The sequence below is a fragment of the Pipistrellus kuhlii genome, unplaced genomic scaffold (assembly GCF_014108245.1).
Source record: "Pipistrellus kuhlii isolate mPipKuh1 unplaced genomic scaffold, mPipKuh1.p scaffold_m20_p_12, whole genome shotgun sequence".
NCBI lineage: Eukaryota > Metazoa > Chordata > Mammalia > Chiroptera > Vespertilionidae > Pipistrellus > Pipistrellus kuhlii.
The window spans coordinates 7,931,081-7,957,969 of NW_023425427.1; the positions used below are offsets into that span (position 1 = coordinate 7,931,081).

General features: G+C 44.8%; 1 protein-coding gene across 8 annotated transcripts in view; it reads right to left on the reverse strand.

The window, feature by feature from the left end:
- Nucleotides 1-26,889, reverse strand: part of PALM2AKAP2 (PALM2 and AKAP2 fusion) — a 259,879-nt gene that overhangs the window by 137,039 nt on the left and 95,951 nt on the right. For 4 of the 8 annotated variants that reach the window (XM_036433053.2, XM_036433052.2, XM_036433055.2 and 1 more), the window contains exons 6-7: nt 25,446-25,547; nt 15,376-16,071 (exon numbers count right to left, since the gene is read on the reverse strand). The exons of 1 other annotated variant lie outside the window; for it this stretch is intronic. In XM_036433053.2, coding sequence (XP_036288946.1) covers nt 15,376-16,071; nt 25,446-25,547 — 798 coding nt within the window. The remainder of the gene's footprint in view (nt 1-15,375; nt 16,072-25,445; nt 25,548-26,889) is intronic. 3 more of the 8 variants (XM_036433056.2, XM_036433057.2, XM_036433054.2) reach the window with 2 other exon arrangements.

Below are 26,889 nucleotides of genomic sequence, written 5' to 3' on the forward strand. Positions count from 1 at the left end.
AAAGGCATAAACTCCCAGTTATAGAATAAATGTCGTGGGGATGTAATGTACAGTTTGGCGACTAGAGTTAATAATACCATATTGCATATTTGAAAGTTGCTAAGAGAGTAAATCTTTAAAGTTTTCATTCCAAGAAAAAATTTATGGTGACACATGTTAACTAGACTAATTGTGCTACTCATTTCACAATGTGTGTGTTTGTGTGTGTGTGTATAGTCATTATGTTGTACACCTAAAACTAATGCAATGTTGTTTGTCAAGTATACCTCAATAAAAGAAAAGAAAAGAAAAAATAAAAATATGAGTCTGGCCATATCAAAAGTCAGAGATGATTGAAAAAATAATAATGTAAAAGACCCTAATCCTAACATGCTGTTTCTGCAATCTCATGTTTTGTTGTTTTCACATCTAAGAACTTAGAGTTCGGTGGTTTGGTTGATAAAGTAGTATTATGTTCTACATCTTACAAACTGAATTGCCCAAACAAAGAAAAGAGAGAAATAAACAATCAGAAATCTATGCTATACTGAGTCCTCTGGTTTCATGCTATCTTTCTCTTGACCTGATTTCTCTCTTATTTTCTTTTCTACTGCATTTCTCCCTCCTTCCCATAAAATGCCTCAAGCTTTTCTATTATAAGGAAAGCAGAGAGAACATTTAAAACATTCCTAACAAGAATCTTGCACGAGAAGTATTAGTCTCATTTTACAGAAGAGGAAACTGAGGTTTGGTGTGTTGAAACCAATTGTCCAAGATTGCCCAGCTGGCCAATGACAGACATGGGATTTGATTTCCATTCTGACGCCAAAGCCTACTTTGTTGTTGTTTGCAGAGTTGGGACAGGATTCCAGCTGGACTTCTCCCCTAGGACCATGCCTGCCTAGTCTAGGCTCTTCCCTGCTGTTGTTTCTAATCCTGGCTGCCCATCGGGATCGCTGGGAGCCATTTAATAAATGCCCCAGGCCTCACCCACACCAATTAAATCAGAATCCCTGGGGCGGGGCCCTCGTATAATTATATTTTGAACGAAATGTCCCAGATTTAATATGCAGCAAGCAAGAAACGAGAACCAGAGTACTCTGGCGTGGTGCTTCCTTGGAGAACTCCTGGGCTTTTTGAGAAGCTCAACTCAGCCTATCGGTGTGGCTATACCTCATGTGAAAGGTAGGCGCATTCCATAGAAAAGAATAGAGACCTTGAGGTGTCCCTGAGTGGTTCTTTCCCCTTTATGCTCTGTTTATTCTCTAGTGCTGAGCCAGTTTTACAGGTTGCATTGACTACATCCTGACTCTTCAAGAGTTAACCACATCTTCCGAGCAGGAGCCCACGTGCTGGAGCTCAGAAGACATACTGAAGCTGGAGGCAGGTTACTGTGGACCAGCCCTCAAGCCCATCAAGTTCCTGCATAGTAATTACATCACTTTCCCCTTCTATCTGGAAACTCACATCGGATCACCTGACGAACTTCGCTCAAGTAAGGCAGGAGCCCAATTAGACTGGCCTCCATCAGTGAAAAACTGCTTATGCCAGAGGCAGCTGCAGCCGGAACAGCTGTTCCTTCTGTTTGTGTAAATGATGGCGATCTTTCCTGGAGAGTTTAAGTTGGCTGCTGACGTACTCAGTGCATTCCTCATGAGAGGAGCAGCGGGACGGGCACCTGGTGTAACGGGAACAACCTGAAGTCACCCCGCCAGCAGTTGGATCCCAGCTCGGTTGTTTCTGCTCTTGCTTCCTGTCGCTTTGAGCAAGTCACTTTGTATATCTCACCCCAATCTTCAAAATGAAGACTTGGGGTGGGGGTGGGGTTAAAGGAATACAATAAGGCAGGGCAGAGTTTCCCAAATGTTAGGAAATGAGTATGGCATTGAATAATACTGAATCACATGGTGAAAAAGCTATTCTCATTTTGGTTCTCTTTCATACTATATGATTATATTAAAAGAGAAAAAAGTGCATTTGTGACATTTCTCTAACCCTGCTTTCCCTACTTTATTTATTTATTTATTTATTTATTTATTTATTTATTTTAAAATGTATTTTTTACTGTTGATAGTATTACAGATATCTCCCATTACACCCCCCCCCCCAAGCACACACTTTCCCCCCTCCTCCCAGCCCCTACTTCCCTCCTTTAATAGCTGGTGTAGGTAATTATATATATTCTTAGGCAACTGCTGAGAGCTAGAAATTGATAATAATGTTGATTTGTACTTATTTTGACAGTTTACATTTGTGGTGTGTGCTACCTATTTAAGATAGGACTACAATTTTTTTTTTTTAATTTTTAAATAAACTTAAGTCAAAGAAGTGGTTAAAATGTCAACTAATGGCCCACAGGTGGCATACACACAGGACAAAACCAATTAAGGTGATACCCAAATGTCAAAGTTTAGGAAAAACGGAGTGGAGGTATTTGATAGATCTCACCTTGGGTCTCTGAGTATAGTTAGGATGTGGTCAGATTTCAGGGAAAGAAGAAACTACCAAACTGTCGGTGTTCTCTGGTTTGAAATAAGCTCCCAAAGAAAGGAAATTTGAGACATATTCTGATAGTATGGACAGGTCCCACTGACTGCAGAATTTACGGTATCTCCTTGTCCTTGGACTGACCTTGGACCTCTAGCCTGAAAAATATTAGGTCCACTGCTCCTGCTATCAATATTCAGTTACTTGGAACTGGGGGAAGGAGGGAGGAAGTAGGAAAATACAATTATCATCTTAAATTTGATTAGTTTAGTTACACATTTTAAAAAAGAAAACACTAGATCACATTGGTTTCAGATGACACGTCTTGGGAAGAAAGATTCCTGTTTCATCAATTCTCTGAACTGTCCAACTTCCTGCAGATCTTTCTTCTTAGCAAGATAAGGAAGTGGTTGTTAGAGGATATTAGTATTCTTTGACCACATGATCCCAGGAGACCAATCAAAGACTCAGGATTTGGAGGGGAGAGAAGATCACATTGAAATTTAAGCACACGTGGGATTTGCCTTTTGTGCTTTGCCTAAGAAGAAATATGAAGCCTCCAGAACTATTCAACTGTTGACTACAAAGAGTTTGTTTATTTTTCTAGGAATGAAAATTTTACCATGAAGCATAGGGGTGTTGAACTCAATCAGAGAAGGGGCCAAAATCTAAAATCCAGCCTAAATCGCGGACCGAATGGTTTACTGAACAGTCATAAACTGTCATTGTGATGGAAACGCAGCGGAGTGCAGTGATGACAGCGCGGTGCGGGCCACATTGCAAGGCCTGGCGGGACGGATTTGGCCCGAGGGCCTTGTGTTTGACACATGTGATGAGCACATGATACCACATAGTTCTAAAAACACTTGCATTGGTCATTTTGCCTAAGAAACACAGAGCAGAATAATCTATACACTATACCTGGCTGCAGAAAAAGGTTTCCTTTTCTTATGCTTTAAGTGATCTCATGAGCCTATGATAATCTGTCACCACACGTCATGTGGGCTTGTCTTTTAAAAAGCCAAAGCACCAGATTCTGATATTGGCTTTCTGCGTATAGCCTGTTAAAAATTTAAAATGCTTCTATCAGCTTCAAATCCTAACCCAGTGTCAAGCCTCAATCTTCCAACGGAGTTAAGGAGACATCACCTCTAGTTCTGGCTTTACTATTATCTTGTTATGGGTAAGTCTCATGTTCACCTTGGACTCATTTGACCCAGCCATAAAATGAGTGGATTGTGCTGGATTAGGGGTAACACACTCAAATGCCAACAGGGGCCAGGCAGGTGATATAAACAAAGGACGCTGGCCAGGAGGAAGGCAATGGGAACTGGTGGTGGTGGAGATGGCGAATAAGAGAGTACAGCTTCTCTAGAGGGGCAGCCACTACCAGCTCCAGGTACTTGTCAGCCAGGAAAATAGGCCCATTGTTACAGAGCCTCTTAAATGGCAAGTGGAGCTGGAAATCCATACTTTTTAGAATGGGAATTCTCTTAATTTATTACTGTACTAGTGGTCCGGTGAATGAAATTCATGCATGGGTGTGTGTGTGTCTCTCAGCTTGGCCTGCATCCTCTCCAATCTAAAACCCTGTGGGATTGGACCTAAACTGGCAGTCGGACAACCCCCTCGCAATCCAGAACTGGTGGCTCCTAACCACTCACCTGCCTGCATGCTTGATCATCCCTAACCACTCTGCCTGCTGGCCTGATCATCCCCAACTGCCCTCCCCTCCTGGCCTGATCACCCTAACCCCCTCTGCCTTGGCCTCGCCACCATGGCTTTGTCCGGAAAGACTTCTGGACACACTTCTTTACCCTTCTATTAACATAGATTATTGACAATGAATTAAAAATGATTTTTCAAACACTATGCAGGCAAAACTATCATAACTGTAGGCGGGACCCAGCCTGAAGGCAACCATTTTATGACTTCTGCACTAAAGATCTCTGAAGTCTTTGCTTTTGTGTGTTGCCCATGAAGTGGAGGATTTGACAGGGTTTGGGAAAAGCAGAAGAGGAACTGGGCTGTTGGGGAGCCAGTGTGTCCTATTGGTGGCCATAGGCAGAGGTGATATAGCCTAGATAAAAAGGCACGTGCATAATGCCATAGGGCACTGTTACTCTTCCAGGGGTCCTCAAACTTTTTAAAGTGGGGGCCAGATCACGGTCCCTCAGAGAGCTGGAGGGCCGGACTATATGAACTACTAATTCCTACTGTAACACCTCGGCTGCGCTCACTGCCCAAAAAACCTGGCGGGCCGGATCATACTCCTCTGCGGGCCGCATGTGGCCCGTGGGCCGTAGTTTGAAGACGCCTCCTTAGCTGTTAGGACGTGGGCGAAATAAGAGCAATACTATCATCAGCAACAGCAACAAACCACCTTTGCTCATTCAGAGATGGGCATGCCACTCCTAGACTTGACAGTGCTGTTTGGGCAATTTTGTAAATCCTTTTAATGAATGAGGAAGGAAACACTATGAAGCAGAAGAACAGGATTCCTAATTAACAGATAAGAGAACAAAGGGTGATTTCACCCTCTGCTTTTCCTCTGGGAAGGAAATTCGGCAGAGACACCTCCCAAACTCCAGAGGGTGGTGTTATTACAGAACATTTGCTTGAGCAGGTAAAGGTGCAAAATAAGAACCAGTGACATTTTGTCCCCCCCCCCCCCCCCCCCCCCCCCCCCGCCGAGATGGTTCTGTTACCCAACACTTTCTGTATCTAAGTTGCATTCCCACAAACCACTGTCACGACACAGAGACTTCTGTGTGGAAGGAAACAAAGATAGTTGAGCTCAAAACTTGTTCCCGCCACTCCCTAATTTTTAGCGTTGCTACATTGGGCAAGGAACTGACTGTTTTTGTAACTCAGCTTCCTCATGTGTAAAGAAGAAAAATAGCAATGTTTACCTCATTGAATTGATGTAGGATTAAAGGAAATCCTTCCCACCCAGGGGAAATGCCGAGTTGTTCATTACTGAACTATATGCCCTTCCAAAGTTCTTATTTTCCCATCTAAATTCCTCCTGCTAGAGTTAGGTTTCATCTTGTAAGCTTTTTCCCTCCATCATGGCAAATGAAACCTGGAATTGAATTATTAGTTTGAATTATATGACATTGTCAATATTATCGGTCTATAATACAGCAATTTCATACAAAGCAGTCACCAACTCAAGGGAGGGAAAGCTTCCCCTTTTATACTGGCTCTGAAACACACCTGAATAACCTACAATATTTACATTTGGGACTGTTGAAACCTTTGGTACTGGGACATACACCACTTTCTCATCACAAGAAAACTAACATTTGCTATCCACTTCCAGCTTACATAGTGCTTTGCATAAATATCATTTCCTTTAACTCTGCAACAACACTGGGGATGGATGTGAGCACACAGTTTTAATAGGCTCCTTGATGTGTCACTGTTGGTATGCCCTAAGCTGTGAGATGCACAATGTGCTATTATGGTTCCAGTCTACATATCCACACAATAAAGAATATTTCAAGGAACAAAGAGTATAATTAAAAGAAAGCTGTGCTGCTCACTGTGTAAGATGGATCAGACAAAAACTGAACTGATGCTCAGAAGCCTAGAGACCACCCAGTTCTGGTACCCCCAGCCCTCTGACAAGGACAAGATGACCTTGTACTTCCTCAACTTTCGACGGGTTGGAACTCTTACCGATATCAGCTTGGCAGTTTGAGCAGTCTATAAGGCACGATTCAAGTCTCAGTCTTTAAAGTCCCCTTCTAGGCATAAAGACATAATAAGACAATCCACCATGGAATGCAACCACATAAGTGCCCCAAAGGATTTCATTTACTCCTTATCTTCAAAGACAACATTCTGTGACATTTTTATAGGTGATTTCACATCTGCCCTTTGTTCATTCTTTCATGCAATAGCTTTTAACCTTTTTATTGAATACCTACAATGTGCCAGGCCTTGCTGAGGGCCAGGGGTCATCAAACTACAAGCCTGAAGACCAAGTCCTGCCCAAAGGCTGTGGTAGTCAATAAAGTTTGTTGGAACATAATCACGGTCTTTTGTTTATGTGGAATGTGTGGCTGCTGTCTGGAAGAGCGGAGTTGTTGTGACAGAATTCATCTGGCCCACAAAGCCCCCAATACTACCTGGCCATTTACAGAAAATGTTTGCTGACCCTAGTCCAGGTCAAGAGGCTATACCAGTAAAGAAGAATAGCCAAGTCCCAGGCATCTTCAGATGCTCCTTTTTAGGAGGCCACACTGGATGAGAGCTTACCACCTAACCTCCGCGGCAGTCTGCGTTTCACCCGGGGGATCACATTCAATGCCGCTGCTGGGGGCTGGGAAGCAACAGGGAAAAAGATGACAGGTGTGGAGAAAGACATGTGAGAGCGGGTGAGAGAGAGGAAGTGTGGGAGATGGGATTAGTTAGTGTGGAGACCAGCTGGAACAAGCAGGCCACGGGGGATTCCACTGCAGGGGACACACAAACCTAGGGATGGGCCGGGTACCACATGGATCAGAATCACCTGGAGACATTATTAAAAACTCAGGTTTCGGGGCCCCAACCTAAGACTCTGAGACTGAGTGCCAGAGGTGTGTGTACGTTTCCACAAGCTTAGCAGGTATCCCTAAGTGATTCTGAAGCACGCTCAAGTTTGGTTAGTGTTTGGTTTGAGTGAGCGGTCGAAGGCGAGCCCCACACAGTCTGGCCCGGCGTCCACTCGTGGCAGGTGAAGAGGAAAAGAATCGGGGCCCAGACACAGAGGTCGATGCAGTAAAAAGGCAGTTTATTGTCTATTAACACTGTACAGAGGAACAGAGAGAAGCTACAGGCACAGCGTTGGCTGTCGCTGGCAGTGTTATTTCTAACGTCAGTTTTTGCTTTTTCATCTGGAGGAAACAGAACAGTCAAAGTACACTTCAGGTTACAAAGTACAGCAGCTAGCCCAGCAAGTCTACGTCAGGAAAAGCACGACAGGCTCCCACCCACCCCCCAACCAACCACAGAATGGATATATGTACAGAGATGCCACTCACCCCGGTGAGCTGCTGCTAAAGCTGAAAATTCCATCAACACAACCTACATTCATCAGAAAGCTGCATCAGACACAACATTTTCTGGAACCCCTGTATGATTTCAACTTTACAAAGTCAGGAGCTTGAGAGGAGGAAAGAATGTTCCAGAACCCGACAAAGAACAAGAACTCTTTCCACTGGCCAGAATAGAATATCGAGAAATTGGAGTTGGAGCCACACACAGAATAGTTGGGGTCAGGCATTGCCCAGTGGTCTCTTTGCAGATAAAGACTTGTCATTGCAAAACCAAGGTCTGCCCTGCCCACCTCATCTCAAAACCAAGAGGTGCTGTGGAAATAAGAAACTAGAGTCCACTGGCTCTTCCCTAGCACCTTCAGGCAGTTGCATAGTTCTTTCATTTTTGGAAATTGTCTCCATGACACTAATGTTCCCTGCTGGGCTTGACTTGAACCCCCTGGAGGGATCCTGGTGATAAAAGAATGAAAATATTTTGCATGGGAATCTGAGGGGTTGGTTTTCTTGAAAGGGAAGGTGCTTATGACCTTGCCTTGTTGGGAAAAGGATCTTGGTCTTTTAGGAAGTAGAAATATGGCTGGTGCGGGAAAGGACCCAACCTGGCCAGAGACTCTGACAGGAGTGGTGAGAGGAGGGAAGCTTGTCCCACCCTGTTGGCCAGAGGAATGGGGCGGGTGAAGCTCATGAAATTGAGTGTGAATGCCACCAGAACTCAGGAATTTGGCAGCAAACTGGAGATGGGGTGGGGGTGGGGATCCAAGAATGCTGAAAATTCAGAATCTTATTTATGGATGGATGAAGGCAATTCTTTCTCATCTCTACTTAGCTCTGAAAATATGATGCAGCCCCATTGATATTTACAAGGCCGGTAATATCTGGTAAGCTTATATTGTTGGCTTATACATTTATGTACAGACTAAGAGCCAAATGTTTCTGACTCACCTTTTCACACCTATGACTCAAATGCAGTATAGTGAGTGGTCTCTTAACCTCAATGTAGTAGTTACTCCTTAAATATGTGACAGAGTTGGACTTATATTTAAAACTAGAGTCCCAGTGCATGAAATTGGTGCATGGGTAGGGTCCCTATCGGCTGCTGGCCAGGGCCTCCCTTCCCCCAGCTGCCTGCCACAGCCACTAGCCAAGGCGGGGCCAGCCAGGGGGAGGGGCCATGGGTGGTTTGCCTGCCCCCCCTGGTCCAACTCTGGGTGGAACTCCTGGTTGAGGGGACAATTTGCATATTAGCCTTTTATTATGTAGAATAGCTACCTCCTTCCAAAAAATTATTATATATTATTTTTAAAGATGGAGCCCAGTCATAGCTTATTTGGCTCAGTGGACAGAGTATTGGTCTGTAGACTGGAAGGTCCTGAGTTTGATTCCTGTCAAGGGCACATGCCCTGGTTGTGGGCTCGATCCCCAGTATGGGGCATGCAGGAGGCAGCCAATCTCTCATCACTAATGTTTCTATATCTCTCTCCCTATCTCCCTTCCTCTCTGAAATCAACAAAAAATATATTTAAAGATGGAACCCAGAGAGCTCTCAAGCCATTCAACAGTCTCTCTAATTACAATTATAGAAAGTTTGGTCTTACAACCTCGGTCTGTTTGGAAAAACTGGACTTCGTGCAGTGGTGGTGCGAGGGCAGGGCACAGCCCTTGCTCACACCCCCAAGGAGCTCACCAGAAAGTTACTCTAATGGAATGGAGAAACAATTCAGTCAATCAAGGGTGTTTTCAAACTCAAGCTTCAGAATGCGTATAGAATTCACTATAAAAATATTTTTTCTTTAAAAAAATACATAACTGTAAAATATTCCATTTCTATAGCCACTCCTTACTTCCACCCAATATCACGTGACTCATCTTAGACTATCATGAATGGGCACACCTATCATTAATGACCTAGTCACACCATTTGAGTCCATCTCTCTTGCTTTTTTCAAAGTTATGCCAATTATGCTAAAAAATATGCTCCCAGACCCAGGGTGAGGGGGGGGGGGGGAGGGCACAGGTACACCCCCTTCGCAGTGGGAAGGGCTGTAGGTCACATGGCCCCACCCCAGGAATGTCAGAATGTGATTTGGCAGGCCAAGATGAAAACACAGAACATTTGGTAGGTAGATGGTCCAAGGCAATGCCCAAGCTATGCCCACTTTCTTCCCCCTGGGCCAGACCTGTAAGGCTCTGCCCCCAGGCTCCTGGGATGGATTTCGAAGCTCTGCAGAGGGCTGAGCAGGGATGGGAAGAGAATGTTGTGTTAATACAGCTTTGGAATACAACCTGCATTTTTTTGTTTTGTTTTGTTTTTTTCTTAAAAGGACAGAAAAGGAGAACATAAACAGTGATGCTAAGGCAAACTTTCAAATGGCACATCAGAACTCTTTTTCTTTTTTTGTCATTCATTTAGTTAACATCACAAGGCAGATACAAATCTGTAAACATGTATACCGTACAGTACATTAACCATAGGAAAATAAGAAGAAAGCCACCCTGTAATTCTCTTTTTTCTGTATCTCTGTTCTCCCACACTAGGAGGACTGCCTGACGTCTACAGAGAACTGTGTAGTACCCGAGATAGATACTTTTCTTTTGCTAAGAATGCAGCGACTTGCAAAAACAGAGCCCCAGGTGACTAGCAAGAGGCAGTAGGGGGAGAAGATGACCATTCACACCTCAACCTGTAGAAACTTAGAAAAGAGTCACAAAATATAAAAAAGTCATTCACTCCAGGAAACATTTTGGTTTCCTGCTTTGTAAAAGAGAGCATTGAAAAATTGTTGTTGTTGTTGTTTTTACAAAAGTTAAGGCTGTCCAGATCTTAGATGCAGAAAATCTGCAGTCCCCCAAAGTGTCATGTCATACTTTCACGTAGAAAGCAGCTTTTGGTTTTGTGTGTGTGTGTGTGTGTGTGTGTGTGTGTGTGTTTGTTTGTTTTTTGCACTACAGTCTGACCTTCTGTTAGACTGGGGTGGAGAGGGAAGCGGAGGCCGATGTAAATCATATGAAGGTCAAGGGTGGGGGGCAAGGCTGGTCTAGGGTTCCCTGGTAAAATTGCCCTTTGAAACTTTCAGGATGTCATCTTTATTCTTTCCTTTTCTACATTCGAATAATAAGTATTCTGTTTTTTATTTATTTTTTGTTAGGAGATTTTATTATGGAGTTTGCCGAAGCTATGCAAGTACAGACACATCACTGCACTGTACCCCTCAGAAAAGACTAACTTTTCCTTCTTGATAAGAGCAGAAGGGAGCTATGCAATGAGGGTGAACTGGCCGCAGGACTCCAAGACCCCATCTTGCTCATGATATTGAGCTGCTCTGGGATTTATGCTGTAAGTTCATGCACCTGCTGGTGGCATTAGCCCTCAGGACAGAGAGTCTCTCGGGTTCTTTCCTAGTCAGTGGAGTTCCATGCACCTGGCGTAGTACATTGAGGAGCTTCTAAAAGTTTGCACAATTACAACGTTTCTGACACTTACTTAGATATCCGCTATGCGGTGAATCTGTGGTTTAAATAACAAATGTACATGTTGCAAAATACAACGTAAAGCTGCTCACCTTAGGGCTTATTGTTAACAAAGCATCACGGAGGGAGATGAGAATATTTCCATAAGGAATGGGGCCTCTGGTTAATTTAACTCCACAGGGAGGTCTAGTGACAAACAGAGGCAGCTGAACTTCTAGATTTAAGTAAAAACAAACAAACAAAAATCCTCTGGGCATACTTTGACTAAGTTCATCTGTGCTTTATTATTTTTTAATTGAATTTACTGGAGTGTCATTGGTTAATAAAATTACATAGGTTTCAGGTATGCAATTCCATAATACATCACCTGTATGTTATATTATGTTCACCACCCAAAGTCAAGTTTCCTTCTTTTCGTCTATGTTTTAAATTGGAAGGAAAATGCTTTTAAAAAGGAAGCACTGTTTTGGTGGTTCAATTTTTGCCTCTATCACCATATGCCCTCCTCCTCTCTTGCTACCTGTTCATTCACTGGAATGATATAAATAGTCATTGCCAAGGGTATTCTGTGGTCCCTCAGAATGGAATTCTGCAGAAGTGAAGAGAAATAGGCTGTTTCACACTTCGCCTCTATGTTTTGCTCCCGAGATATTGTATCTCTAGACATATAGCTCCCCCCCTTTCTATAAAAACTTGACCCTATCCAAAATAAAATACTCTACTTGCATGCAGGAAAAACACAGTTATCACCAGGAAGATGGAATATATGAGGATTTGAAACAGATACATGTCTATCAACAGTTAAGCCAAATCAGATCCACGCTAGAATTTGCTTGAATTTCCTGAGAGTCTTTGAATAATTGTAGGTTGCTCAGGAGACTGAAGAAAACCACGTTTGGGGTTTGGCCAAAAGGGGACTAATTCCCTAGCCCCTCACCCTCTCTTCTCTCAATATTGTGACATCACTGTACATTGTAAATCACTGCTAGAGCCAACTAATGTTTGCTTATATAAGGAATTAATATACTGTTGAGTAAAAGAGGAATGGGTAAACAACAATTCCCTGTAGTTTGTTCTATTTCACATGACACAAACAAACAAAAAAGTCAAGGATATGTGAAACAAGTCACCAAGATTTTTCAGGGTATGTAAGCTTAAACTTATCATTTTAACAATTAAAGGATCTTTAATTCGATGCCACTGAAAATCTATTTATAAACAAATGAAATACCCCTTCTCTTCCTCTTTCCATTTATGAGGGAATTAATTATATGATTTCAAAGAAAGTCCAACTAACCATTAGCTCAAAAAAAGACCATGGCTCTGTGGCTTCATTACCGATGTTCTAATTAGTCTGATTATGCACTTCAATGTTCGCTAATCTTTCGGACCTCATGGACCATCAGTGGCTTCGGACCACTGGTTGGTGATCGCTGATGCAGTCAGTTACAGAGAATGCCAATGACCGCAGGGGAGGCAGACTGTTCACACTCACAACTGGATATCTTCCTTAGGAAGGGTAGCTATTTGTTGCTGTAGGTGGGATTGTAGCTCTCATCCCACAGAAGTACCGGCTGAGCCCGAATCCCCCCTTAAAACAGGAAAAGGATCCAAAATATGCAAATATATATATATATATATATATATATATATATATATATATATATATATATAGCGTTCAAACACTCCTGCATTCACTGTGGCCACAAATCATTTGAATAAAAGCAACACACCTTACTCTGAAAACCATTACATGATCAGCTGTACAGTAAACATAGGGAGCACTCTAATTCATAGAGCCTGCTAATCCCTATAATAATAACGGGTGAATGAGAGTGCAGGTTATCATTAGTCTTTCAGTCTTTTGTACAGCGTTGTAGTGAGAGGTACAGATCAGTGTCTTCGTGAGAAACTAGTTCATTTATGGAAGGAAGGGCAGGTCATTTCAGGGAATTCTCTGTCCAAGACGACTCAGATTCTGAGTATCAGCCAGCAAGCCCAAGGTTCTAAGTTTCCCCATTCTACTCACTAACTGTGCTTTTAAAAATTCATATTGTAAAGAAATTGGGGGGAGGGAATAAATAAAAACTCACATTGAATAGTTTTAATTCCCAAGGGAATTAAAATAAAAAAAGATAAACAACGGTAAACTTTCAGCGTTTTCTTTCCTAAACAAATTGTTGAAATAATAGATTGTCCAACACATGGAAACTGTTTTCTTCTTCCATGCAAGTGGGTTTATCTGGCATGTCATTTTATTTATCATTTAAATGATGCCTCAGTGACCATTTACTGAGCAGGAAGCTGAGTGAGATTTATAGGCAGCAAAACCGGGTATTATTTCCAGATAACGGAACAGTTTTAGTCTATTGCAGCTGCTTGAGTGAAGCTGAGATTTAGAGATAATTCCCTCAGCTGCTCAAAACCAAGCCATGGATGAAATCGTCTCAGAAAGCAGAACTTAGCTCCTTTATTTTCTCCTTCTTCCACTTGTTTTGTTTACATATCAGTGATAAAATGACTCACTCTGTGCAGTATTAGAGAACAAATTAATGTTGAACGATAAAAATATTATTCTCTATTTGATTAGAATGCATATAATTTCAAACCAAGAAATTAAAAATACGACTCGACTCAGCACTGAGAAAGCAAATAGTTAGGGCAAATTTGGTTACCGTATTTTTTTCTCCTCTACTTTTCACAGAAGTTAGGCTTGATGCAGTATGCCCAGTGCATGTTTTTTTGAAACTACATTCTATAGAACACGGATAATATTGTGAATGATTTGTAACAATGCTATTAACATTTGGGCAAATAACTTAAAGTTAAGATAATATCTGTTACTAAAAATCAGTTAACATTTACACCTTTATTTTATTACTATATGATTATGTTATTAAATTGCTTCCCTTTGGTTTTACTGAATGTGTGGCTGTTTGCTTTGGGGGGAAGTGCCGACATTTTATTTAAGAAATTGTTCATTGCGTTCTAACGATTCTTTGATGTTCCGGAATCCCCAGAAGTTTAGGAAACATGCTTTAAGAAGCTCGGCTATGTGCCACTCAACCAACCAGTGTTTGTGGGAGGAATTTAAGCACGTCATGTGCTTAAGACAGGTCTTTCTTAATCTTTTACTTTTTTTTTTTTACATTTTAAATTGTTTTTGAGGGGTGGCTAAACCTACATGCTCACGTTATGGGAAACATTCTCTTTCTTGTGGGAAAAGAGACTGGAAGTAAGGCTCTGGAATCAACTGGGCAGGTGAGATGGACAGGTATCGGTTACAGCACCATCCGCAATGAAGTGGGACCATCACAGCCCGCCACTGTGGGTCAGAAAGCCTTGTTCTAGAAATACGGCCACTGCAGAGATACGCCTCAAAATGATCCCATCGTTGAAAAAGAGATGAACATGATCAGAAAAATATCCGTGGAAAAGAACGCAATATAAAAATGTACATTGTTCCGAGAGAACAGAAGCAAGGCCAGTGCTCTTGCCCGCGCTGTGAGATCACTACCGATGCTGACAACAATGTCTGTTTCACGTCCTTAGAAAATTAAAAAAAAAAAAAAAAATGGTGCTTCTTATACAAAGAGTTCTCCAGGGAAGCCGTGAATGAGGGACAGCTGCTGGTGGGTGGGCTAGGGAAACCAGTCCCCACGTTCCAGCTGAGACAAGCCCTGGGTTCTTTGCTTTCACATCAGCTTCACATCAGGTGTAACAGGAGGAGAGCCAGAGATGTGCGGCTCTGTCATCTGGAAGCTTACGTAAGGCAGCAAAAAGCATCGCCCTCGATGGACAGAGTAAGCGAGGTCCACTTTTGGCTACACTAGAGACCGGCGAGAGCCAGCAGCGGTTTGCCACACAAGGTATAAAAGCACAGGTCCACAGCAAGGGAGGCCGGGGAGACACCGGCGAGGCGGCCCCGTGGCACAGGATGGGAACACACTACAGAATGCACCCCGGGGCCACCGGGGCTGGTCCCAGTCGCGTGGATTAAGGCTACTATGGAACTCGCTTGCTGTGAAGAGTCCATCCCAATGGAGCAGGAAGGAACTGGTTCACTCTTGAAGACACAGGGAAAGGCCCAGAGGAAAAGCAAGTTCTTGGAAAGGAGGAAGCACACACATGCACGCTGTCTCTGAGGGCGAGGAAGCTGGAGAAAACACGAGAGGGTGGAAGAAAGAAGAGAGAGCAAAGCGATCCGACTGCAAGGCGGGCAGGCGCTGGCTTCCAGGTCACAGTATTGCAGTGAGTGAGTGGTACAGTGAGGTCTGGGTACGTGGTGGGGAGCCCCGAGGCCGCCCCGAAGAAAGCGGGGGGTGGGGGGCGTGGGGGGAAGAGAGAAGCGGTCACATGACAACACAGCACTGACAGCGCTTTTTCTTTTGGGTACCTGCGGCTGGCTCCGTGGCCAGGCTCTCTTCCTTCCCTTCCGGGGACGAGGGCTCTGTGGTGTCTGAGACGGGCCTCCCAGACACCAGCTCCGCCGCATTGCCGTCGATGGTGGACACGTCCGTCACGGTCTTCTCCCTCAGGGACTTCTCGTCGTCTTCGTCGATGAGGACCAGCTCGGCCTTGATGGTCTCGTCGTAGCCTAGCACCTTTTTGGTCTCCTCTTCATCCTCAATGTTTTGGTAGCCCATGAAAATCATGGTGACGGGCTGATCCAAGTGCGCCTGCGGCCCTTCCGAGCCGGGGGCCCGGGCCTGCTGCCCCGGGTTCCCGGAGGGGCGGTCTTTCCTAGACTTATGGACCATCTCTAACTTGGCCTCCTTGCAGAGCACGTGGTCCTTGGGGTGGCCGAGGCTCCCATCTGCACCCGCAGTCCTCTCGGACCCGCGCCCGCCTCTGAGGCTGGACTGGCCCGCCTTCTGAATGAGCTCTTCTACGTCCTTGGAGCTGAGTCTGTGCACTCCGTTTTCTACCACGGCGCCCGCCGAGCGCACCTCATACACTACTTTGGTACCATCCTCATAGACTTTGACTCCTCTCGGGTGGACCCCCTCTGGGCCAATGGTGGATGCAGAGAGAATCTTGGTCTCTCCTGTGTGTGTGTCTTTCTCCACATTAATTTCCATGGCGTACATAGCTTGAATGGAAAACAAGAGAAAGGAAGTGCATGTTACAACAAAAAAAGCCAGTGACTGGTTAATTGCCAAACAGACAAAAAAAAGAGAAAGGTGCTGGGCCCTGTCTAGTCTAACGGCCACGTTAGAGTGAGTGTTAGCGTGCATGCGCGGTGCGGACAGAGGCGGTTGGTTACACATGTATTTAGCACAGCAGCTTAAGGCCCTGGGAGGACAGGGGTCCAGAGGCCCCATCTCTCCTTGGCGCTGACCCTTCTAAGGAGCATCTGCTTAGATCCAATGCCAAAAGTTCCAGTAAAGCTGGCGACATGCGAGTTCACCGTGACGGACAGCGCACCCTCAGCTTAGAGACAGCTTTAAAGGCCTTGGTTAAGATGTGCCCTAGTTCCAGAATCTCATATCTTTTTTAACCCTTTCATCAAGCGTTCTGCGGCTTCTTCTACATTTCTCCTTACGGTTAATGGAGAGTACGTAAAGGTTTTCGCAGGTGGCATGGGTGTGGCTGTCCTCCTCTGTGCTACAAAGTAGGGTTATTTGCAAAGTTGAAAAGCTACCAAAGCAGTAAGACGATATGCATGTATAACTAGGTTTCTTACACAAGAGTGGGACAAAGTGCAAGATCGAGGCCGCGTCATCCCAGGCCACTGGAATCTGAGGACGAGGATCGCAGAAGGCACCTCTTTCTTCTTCCATCTGCCCACCGCCAAGTCCCCGTGATCCCACCCCACACACCACCTTTCTCATCGGTCACCTTTTTCGGTTCCACGGCCACTACCCCCACGCCGAGACACGATTCCCTCTTCCCTGGGTTACTGCGCGAGCTTCCTCTCTGGTCTTCCTGCTCTGACCTCACCTTCTCCAACTCACCCCAAACCCACTGCGGCCAAAGTGGGGTTCCTACGGACAAGCTCTTTCTTGTCCTCCAGCCTCAGGTGATGCTCCATCCTTTCAAATCTGGTACCTCAGAGGCGCACATTCTGAATGTGAGGAACCTGGGCCTTAGACCCACAGCGCCACCTCTCTCCAGGCACCCTTTCCCTGAGTGACCTGTGGGTACATCAACCTCCCTGCAGCTTCAAAACTAAGCCCTTCTTCTTCCTTCCAAACTCCCCCAGAGTCTTTGTGACAAATAATACCAGTACCACCGAGTCTCCCAAGCTCGATATTGCTCCCCATTTGTTTGTCCTTTTCTTCCTAATTACCCAACAGCCAAACAATTGTTAAGAGTCACTAATTGCATTTCAGATCTGTCCCCATGCACCTCCTCATCACTGCCGGATCACTCCTAGGCCGGACCCTCCTGTGCTCTCTGCACAATATCCTTGTTTCCATCTTATCTGCCACTTATGCTGGTCAAGGCCAGAGGGCCCGAGGTAGTTGAGGCTAGTTTTTGTTGCCCAGAGGAGTATGGGATTATTTTAATATTATTAGAAGATAGTAAAAGGAAGGAAGGAAGGAAGGAAGGAAGGAAGGAAGGAAGGAAGGAAGGAAGGAAAGAAGGAAGTAAAGAAGGAGGGAAGGAGGGAAGGAAGGAAAAAAAGAAAGGAAGGAAGGAACGAAGGAAAGGGAAAGGAAATAATATCAAAGACTATGTGATAGAGGTCTTATGTGCTCCACAAAGTCTGAAATATTTGCAATCTCGGTTTCTCAAACAAGAGCTAGAAAAAGCCTGCGGAACCCTGCTGGCCTATGCTCTATCCTCCCAGTTACCTTACCCATAAACCCTCTGTTGGTTCCTTTGTCTGTAGAGTAGGGGTGTCGAACTCAATCAGAGAAGGGGCCAAAATCTAAAATCCAGCCTAAATCGCGGGCCGAATGGTTTACTGAACAGTCATAAACTGTCATTGTGATGGAAACGCAGCGGAGTGCAGTGATGACAGCGCGGTGCGGGCCACATTGCAAGGCCTGGCGGGACAGATTTGGCCCGCGGACCTTGTGTTTGACACATGTGCGTGTAGAGGATAAACACCGAGCTTCTAAACTTGGCATACAATTAATTCCCTTCAGAATTTATCTGCAAACCTCCTTTCTAGGCTTGACTTGCAGCCCCACCCACTCCACTCTAGCCTTAACAAGACTCCTCACCATTCCCATGACACTCTACCTCCTTCTATCACTGCTGTCCCTTTGCCTGGACTGTCTTCATCTCGTCTCCACTGCAATCTCCGGGAGTCCTGAGTCATGTCTCTGCTTATCATGCCTTGGAGTCCTTACCTCTTTCTGAATAACTGCAAGTCCCCCAGCTGTGCTAAAAAGACCCTAAATATCTGTCCACTTACATGCTCTATTGCTCCCTTTCCATCTAGCACAACCAAATAATGCCATTCCACACCTAAACGTTTCCTGCTTTTGGTAAGATTCCCTTCTCTTGATATGTTCTTCTTTTGAGTTTCTTCCTAATATGCATTCAAATGGGACTTGTCCATCCACGTGCTATCTTTGATCCTCCCATCTCTAAGGCATCCTTCTCTTCAGTTTCTTTGGACACATCTTCTAAACCTCTCTGAAGACACTTAACACTCTTTATTATACATCCAATCAGGAGTATAATTATTTATGGGAATGTTTGATTAGCTCCACAGATTTTTAAGATCCTTGAAGTCTAGTTATTTTGCTTGACATCTCTCTATGATTGTCCCTCCCCACCAGCTCCTACCTCAAAGACTTTGGTACAGAAGAAACCTGATATACATACCTGTGAAACTACTAAACGAAAAGTCTAATTTGGTTGTCTTCATCTAGTCACAGAGACTTTGTATAATATGACACCAATGACAACGCACACACAGTAACTGATATTTGAACTATTTTTAAAAAACCAGCCATGATATTGCTCCGTCTGCTTGTGTAATAAGATACAACCTACTCATGGCTGACACTTAACTAAAAAACTCTCTGAAGCAAAATGCATTGCTTGATTTTCATTGTGTTCATTTTGAACATTTCATGGTTTGGCACAAAGATCTTGAGTTTCCTTAAGAGGCCAACCAATATTTGTCATGGGCGTACATGTGCTCACACAATGACAGTGACATTTTCCACAAAAATGTGTCATAAAAAAAAAAAGAATAGGCATTTAAAATTTTCCATGGGCTCCAAAAAGTCAGTTCTTTAATTATCACACATTAAAAAGCACATTCTGGCATTAAAATATTATGTCCTATCACTATAAACACACTCACGGGATAGATTTATCAATAAGAAGGGCAATAATAATTAGTTATAGGTACAATATTAATTATCTCCCAAACACAGAGCAACATGCAAACAAAATGACACCTTTATCTGTAATCAATAGAGAGTCTGGAATAAAATATTTCTATTTGTATCCACATGACAGGATACAAATTATTAACATGGCAATCTTTAGAGACAGCCCTTTCCCTCTTCCCACCAATGAGTACGCTGTCACTGTTGGTCCATTTTTCCCTTCTCCACCCTAACTCTCAACCTCATTTTGTCTTTGCCTGTTCCTAGGATCAGAGCCTGGACAGAAAGGAGGGACGCTGAGATGTTCTTTGCTAGAAGGGTTGAGTAGATCCACACACTAATCAGTTGAGAAAGAAGGAGCTCATGGAAGAGAGAGTTAAAGCTGTGTGGGACACAGAGAAGGAACTGTGCGTGGTGTTAGATGGTGCTTTGAAGACAGTGATAAGTAGAGTGAAGTGAGGAAATATGTTTGGGTGGAAATATGCATTGGATTCTTTCTCATATCCTTCTGGGGAAAAAAAACACACAAAAAACAACAGCTAAAGAACAGAGTTCCTATTGATTTGTGTATTTATTTATTCATCATGGCTGTGGTTTTAAACTGTATTTTGTTAAGTGTGACATGGCTTTGGATCTGAACCCCATGTCACATAATTTCATTAGGATTACACATTACTATTTCTATTTACATGTTGTACTCTGTTCTTCCAATATTTCTATATTATGCCATCAAATATGACAACACCACTTGTCATATTTGATGGCATATACATTCCTCCTACCCGCATCCTGCCAGTGAAAACATAAGGCTTCAAAGCCACAGACTTGCAGGTTTCTCCAGGGCTTGATCTCACATCGCTTGTCTGCGTTCCCTTTCTTTGATAGCAGGGCTACTTGAGTGAACACTGAGGAGCTCTGGCTTAACACAGGGGCAACACTGAGATGTCATGAATGCACATAAGAGAATCCTGTTAGACATTCAGAAAACCAACCACGCCGGAGGCATGAACATTTGCTTTCCATGTGTTGCTTATGGAGAAGCATTTGCATTTTGATCCTGTTCTCAGGCAATAATATAATCAAATATCCAAGGTAAACTAGGTGGATACATGCAGGAGGAAAAGAAGACTTAGGTTTTGAATTCAGCATTTTGTTTCTCATGCATGCTCACAGCTTTATTTATTATTATTATTATTATTATTATTATTATTAAACATATATTTTATTGATTTTTTACAGAGAAGAAGGGAGAAGGATAGAGAGTTAGAAACATCGATCAGCTGCCTCCTGCACACCTCTACTGGGGATGTGCCCACAACCAAGGTACATGCCCTTGACTGGAATCGAACCTGGGACCTTTCAGTCTGCAAGCTGATGCTCTATCCACTGAGCCAAACCGGTTTCGGTTTTAAAAACTCTCCTGCCTTTACTGCTGCCCAGGAGCGAATCCCCAGGACCTCTCGCTGAATTGTGCTCTCATCTCCAACCACAAAGAAGGCTCTCCACCCCCCTCCCCGCCCCCCTGAGCTTCCCCACCCACAGAGATGCTGCTCTCTGTGTAGTGACGAGGGTCCTGTGCTCATCTCATTGAAAACAAGTGAGAAGGGGGTACTCCTCAGGGCGGAAGCCTTTCTGGGGAGCCCCTAAAAGAAATTTTTTAAGAGCCCAGTGCACATAAAAGTCTTTGAAAAGCTGTCTGAAATGCCCTGGAGGAGGATCTGGACACAGAGCCAAAGGAAAGGATACAGTGCGAGGGGAGTTTCAGCTGACTGAAGTCTGGAAGTATGTTCTTACCAGCCAATAATTTAGTTATCGATTTCCAAACGTGGCATACTGATGACAAAAGGGTTGGAGTGTATGAAACATTTTTGCATTCCTTCCAATAACCCACGAGACAGGGAAGAAAAACATTCACTTTGTTCGTGAAGAATGAGAAGCCAAGTGGCTGGTTTCGGCAATGGGATGTGAAGGAATGGCTGAACTGGTGCTTTGGTTTGGGGCCTCCCGGCTTGGTTGACTAGGTTCTTACTCCCCCAGGCGTACTCTGGTCAATGAGGAGAGCCACTCTGAAGAAGCAGGAACGCTGCAATGGGGGATGAGCATCCCAGCCTCAGGATCCTGGCAACAGCCAGGTGTGGCTGCAGTGGGCGGCTCCTGGGGAAGACATCAGCCTAGAAACCAGGGTGAGGGAGGGGCGAGAAGCTCTCGGGGCCTGGCACGCTGCAGCATCCAAAAAGATGGGCTTGAGGAGCAGAGGACGCTTGATTCCCCGTCAGCCTCACTCCCCTGGCTCTACGACTGTCTCGTTCCCTGTTACTTTCAGCTTTAGCAAAAAGAGAGCCACTGTAACGAGCCCAGGGGGCAGGGGACAGGACACCGGACACAGTGAGTGGACAGGGAACCAACGGACATGATTCCATTTCAGAACCAAGCCAGGAGCACACAAAACAAGACACTTTCGTAACGAGGGGAATTCAATCTTTGCCCAAGTCTTTGACTCAGGCTGGGATGGGATGACTAAAGTCTAGAAGTATGTTCTTACCAGACAATAATTTAGTTATCAATTTCCAAACATGGCACACTGATGACAAAAGGATTGGAGGGTATGAAACGTCTCTCAGCTCACTTCCTTTGACTCACTGTGCTCCGTGGGAGGAGGCACAGGCTGAGCAGCCACTGTAGAGTATAAAATGACGCCCCCACTGCCATTAGTCAGTAAGACGGGAGGTGTCGGGAGGAGGGAGAAACACAGCGGGTCTGAATTCCCATCCAGATGACACCCCATCTTTGGGTCTCATTTTCTTTCCCCATTTGCTCGGTTGAAGGTATCCAGCGTTGATATTCTGTGGTGCCATGAACAGCACGTGCTCCTGTGCTGGTAACATGGCCAGTACAATAGAAGGTAGTAGGCAGCCAGAGAGCATGCAGAGGTCTGCTTGCAGGCCTCTGACTTCAGGTCTAACTCTGCAACGTTTTGGTCAGTGAGATGATTAAAAATAATGAAGGCTTGTTTTTCAGATTTGAGGTGAGAAGAAAAGTAAGGCTATGAGGTGCCATGATCACAAGCTATAAAGACGCCCACAGAGGTGTCCCCCCCCCCTCGCTTTTAAAACTGTGAAGCCCTTTATTCAAATGGAAATGAATACAGAAACACAATATGTAAACACGAGAGAGCGTGGAGGAGCTGCTGTTTAAAATGGGAGAGAACAAAGGAGCCCTGATTACTAAATCTCCTACCTGCTCCCCTCCTGTCTTCCTCGGAGGCTCTGAGGTGGCCCTGTGAGCTCCCTGCATGTTTAAGGGACAATCTAACAGGAAGGAACTTAACCATCACATCTAACCTACAAAGGACAGAAAGGTGCATAGCTCATCCTTATTTTTGCCTTTGGAGATTAAGAAATAGAGACGTTTGAAGGTTCTTCTGCTGTGAGCCGTTGTGGGAAGAGAGAGATTGCAGGTGCCACGAACAGTGAGCACACAGGTAAGGAAAGGAGGCTGATCAGAGGCACATGCGCAGTGACTCTGAGGCTTTCCTCCAGAACCTGCAGCTGAAAGGCCGTGGTGCCAACTCCCAGGAAGCGATTCACATGATCTGTGGCCTCAGGTCCTGCTCCATGGGGGTTAGCCCCTCCGAGTGTGGGCAGGGCAGCTCAGAACCCTTCAGGAGGACCAGGGACAGTGCCGAGTGTTCAGAGGGGAAGGACAGGGATGTGAAGGAGGGTGTCTCAAGGCAATCTCATCATCTAGGGACCAGCTGAGGAGACCTGGCCCCAGGGGATGTACACTGAGGATCTGGGACAGACAGGAAATGATAGTCATTTTCAAGTAGCTGAAGGGAAATCAGAACTAGTTTCTGAGAGGCTCCTGGGGGCAGGATGAGAACCAATCCGAGGTGAGGGGTGAGGTGGGGAGAAGAGGGCAGACAAATGGTAGCCCCTTCAGAGGAAGGACTTCCCTCTAATCAGCACCAACTATGGGCAGAAGGGGCCACTGGAGGAGACTCAGCTCCAGCCACAGAGGTGAGTGGCCAGGGCTGGAGGGCTCCTGGCAGGGCTGCCACACCCTGACTTCCCTGTGTGATCAGGGACTGGAATAGACACCTCCTTATTCTGAAGAGCGACGATGCTAAATATATTCTCATTATTCAGAACCCTAAACCTCCCGAACTGCAAATGACAAGATCGTTTGCCACAATACTGAGTAATGACAAGTGACATTTACAAAAGTGTCCCTACTTTTGGGCAAGTCTCCACAAGGATATTCCTAAAGCAAGATGGATGATGTGTAGGAATATTCTATGATGACTGTCATTAGCTGGTGTGCCATCATGCTCTGGGTCGTCACCACCAACAATAATGAACCTGGCCCTCCATTCCTAAGCCAGCCTGGACAAAGGAGTGCACCCAGCAACTGTGATTCCTCCTACCACTCTGCTCACCTGCATCCCCGTAGCAGATGCATTTATGAAAACTAGTCCTTTAAGAAACCAAAGTAGTACGTGCAACCTTATTTTAAAAAATATTCAGATAATGTAATACTTATTAAAAAAATGCATTTGCTTTTTGGATCACTGTTTCTGAAGTACCTCCACATGTGAAGGATGCTAGGCTGTGATGGTAGGGGTATGCCTACACACACAGCACTACAATCACACTAACACGCCACCCTTGAATTTAATACTCTTTGACCACCAATACCATGCAAACCCTCTTTCTGTCTCTTAGTTCTCATGCTCTGCTCCTACTCCCTCCACAAGCTGCTCCACCCGTTGGCTCCCACTGCGTGTCCTGTGAGGTGCAGGAACCTGTGATGAGGGGCCAGAGAGCCTTTTACCGACAACTTGGAAACTATCAACACCCATGTCTCCAAGAATAAGCGGGAAGGTGTGTGGCTTCTCAACGGTTGTTCCCCGAGTTCATAAGCAAAAGTACATGCAAACTTACTTTTAAAAATATTCATCTTGGAGCCTGAGGCACAGCCAGTGATTCCCTTGTAGTACAGCTGCAGGTGCAAGTTCTGGTTTATCCATCCTAGAACTATCCAGCGAAACGTGGACTGGACCTGGGTTTGACCAGACACCCCTTCCGGTCCCACCCAACCCTAGAATTCTGTGCATCTGTATGTAAAGTAATATGCTAAGATGTTTGCAGACTAAACCCAGTAGATATTTAAATGTAATCAGTGCATTGGATAAATAGGTCAATACTTAGTTGCTGGCTCATTTTACCTTTGCATTAAAATAAGGAGGGATTATTTGCTTCATAAAATATTCAGGCCGGTCCAGATAAAAGAGTTCCTCTGACTTAAAAGTCCATGATTGTTTTGTTTCATAGCAGATGCCATTATGTGATTTATTTTCAACATCAACGTACCTAGATTACGGGAAGCGTGACTTCTGACATCATATTTGAATTCACTCCCATTGTCACTAACTGTGCAACCTTGGCAAAGCACCGTTTCATTTGACCCCTGACACTCGGGGCATGTGTGCACAGAGCAAACTGATTGTCATTGTTCACGGCCTTCTGTTCTGATTGCGGAGGCACATTCAATTGAGCAGAGCACGGTGTAGCTCTCTCTCTACTTATACTCACGGGTGTATTCCTCTCTAAGATTCACAGTTGGAGAAACATTAGCCAGAAACATATGTCCCCTGATTGCTCCTCTTCCTCCCAGCATATCACAGTAGCTAAAAAGTCTCCAGGAAGACTTGGGGTTATATGTTCACAAGATTCAAACAGCTCAATTCCCAAAGGATTTTGGCAACATATTCAAACATTTTGAAAACACTTTCCACCCAGCTCCCATCACAGCTCATTTGATCGGGTCTATTTCAACACGGAAAATAAAAACCCCTGGCGGCAGAGTACAGATTAACTTTGAGAATAAGGACAGATATAAAAAACGCAAACTCGAGACAGACTCTTCTGAAGCAGGAGGGAAAACACTCTGTAGCCTCCATATTCCCTCCTATTTGGTCCCTAGTTAGTCATAGGGACCCAGTGCCTACCCTGTGTGGCCACTGTAATTCTACGTCTGAGGCTGAGCTGAGGACTAGGTCCCTCTCTGCGAGAATACCTGGGAACCCCTCATTAGTAAAGTGCCGAGAAATGCAAGCCCCAGGGCCAGTCCTGGCATCCAAACCAAATCGCTCCCCAGGACTTACCAGCTGCTCTGCTGGTTCCGTCCTGCCCAGGTGACAGTTCTGCTGTTCGTGAATAGAGGGTTGGCAGGTTGGGGAGCTGGGAGGAAATGCAATTTACTGCATCTGGTAGCAGAGAACAGGGAATACAATTAGGCACAGTGTCGGGAGGCCCAATAGGGGCTCTGCCCTACATAACGGGGCGGGTGCTGGGTGAGAGGATCGGGGTGAACAAAGAGAAGCATTTGCCCAGTGGCTAGTATTCAGCAGAATAGCTGAGGCAGGAGGGATCCTGGCCAGAGGGCTCAAACCCAGAAATGTTCTATGTATTGAAAGAGTCATCAGAAAGCTCTAGATTCTAATAATACAATGGTTCAGGGTGGGGGAAATGAGATGGGCCGGTGAGAGTCATTTATCAGCTTGCTGGGATTGACCCAATGTGGGCCATCACCTAGCAATATGCATTCAACAGAAATGAAAAGTAGATCTGGTGCTCGTTTCCTGAACTGGAAATACAGCTTGATGTGCCCGATTTATTCAGAGACCAGTTTTATGTGCATTAAAAAAATTCTAGAATCTATCCCATGTTTTCAGTACTTCAGCTGGTGTTGTTGCTAGAAAATCTTAAATCCAAATAACAACCCCCAGTGAGCTCACCAATAGCTCAGTTGCAGGAAATGGTGCGAAAGAGGGGGAAAAAGACCTTGACAAGCCTCTTCTGGGAGGTGAGACCCCGGCGGGCATGAACCTCAGCAGGTGCCAAAGTGTCGGAGGAAAGGAGGAAGCCACTGGAGTGAGACAAGGAGAGGAACCTGTGTGGGCCCCAGAGAGAAGTGGGCAAGTGGAGTGGTGTGATTTCTTCCTGCGTCATAACCATATCCCAGACCCTGGGATGTCAGTCACTGATCCACAATTACATCTGCTCACTGCCCATGTCCACTGAACATCCACAATCACCTCAAACTCAACATGTCCAAAAGCAGACTCTTATCCTCACACATCTGCTGCTTCCCCCATATCCTGCTCCCCCATGCCCTGTGTCCCTGTTGGTTTTAGCAGGCTTCTTTTTTCTTGTTGTAATTTCATGGTGGAGAGGATTGCAAACAGACACTGCATTAGGAGTGGATTAGTTCAGTCCTATACAGGGTAGACCAATGATGCTCAACCTGTGTGCCACAGGAACTTTTCAATCATGCAATACCGAACTATTTAGACAGGGGCCGGACCTCTTTTCCCTTAGATTGCAAACTAAAAAATGACAACAATAGCCACCCAGTATGAATGAATCAAAATTATACCTATGTTTTTGTCAGACTGGCAAAAAATATAACATTTTTGGGTGTGTGGCAGAATTTTAGTAATTAGCGTGTGTTTGGCATGAGATGACTTGCATGTGAGTCTGACAATCTCGTATGTATGGATATTGGACCACTTGGTTCTTAGTGCAAAGAATACACTCCATGAGTGA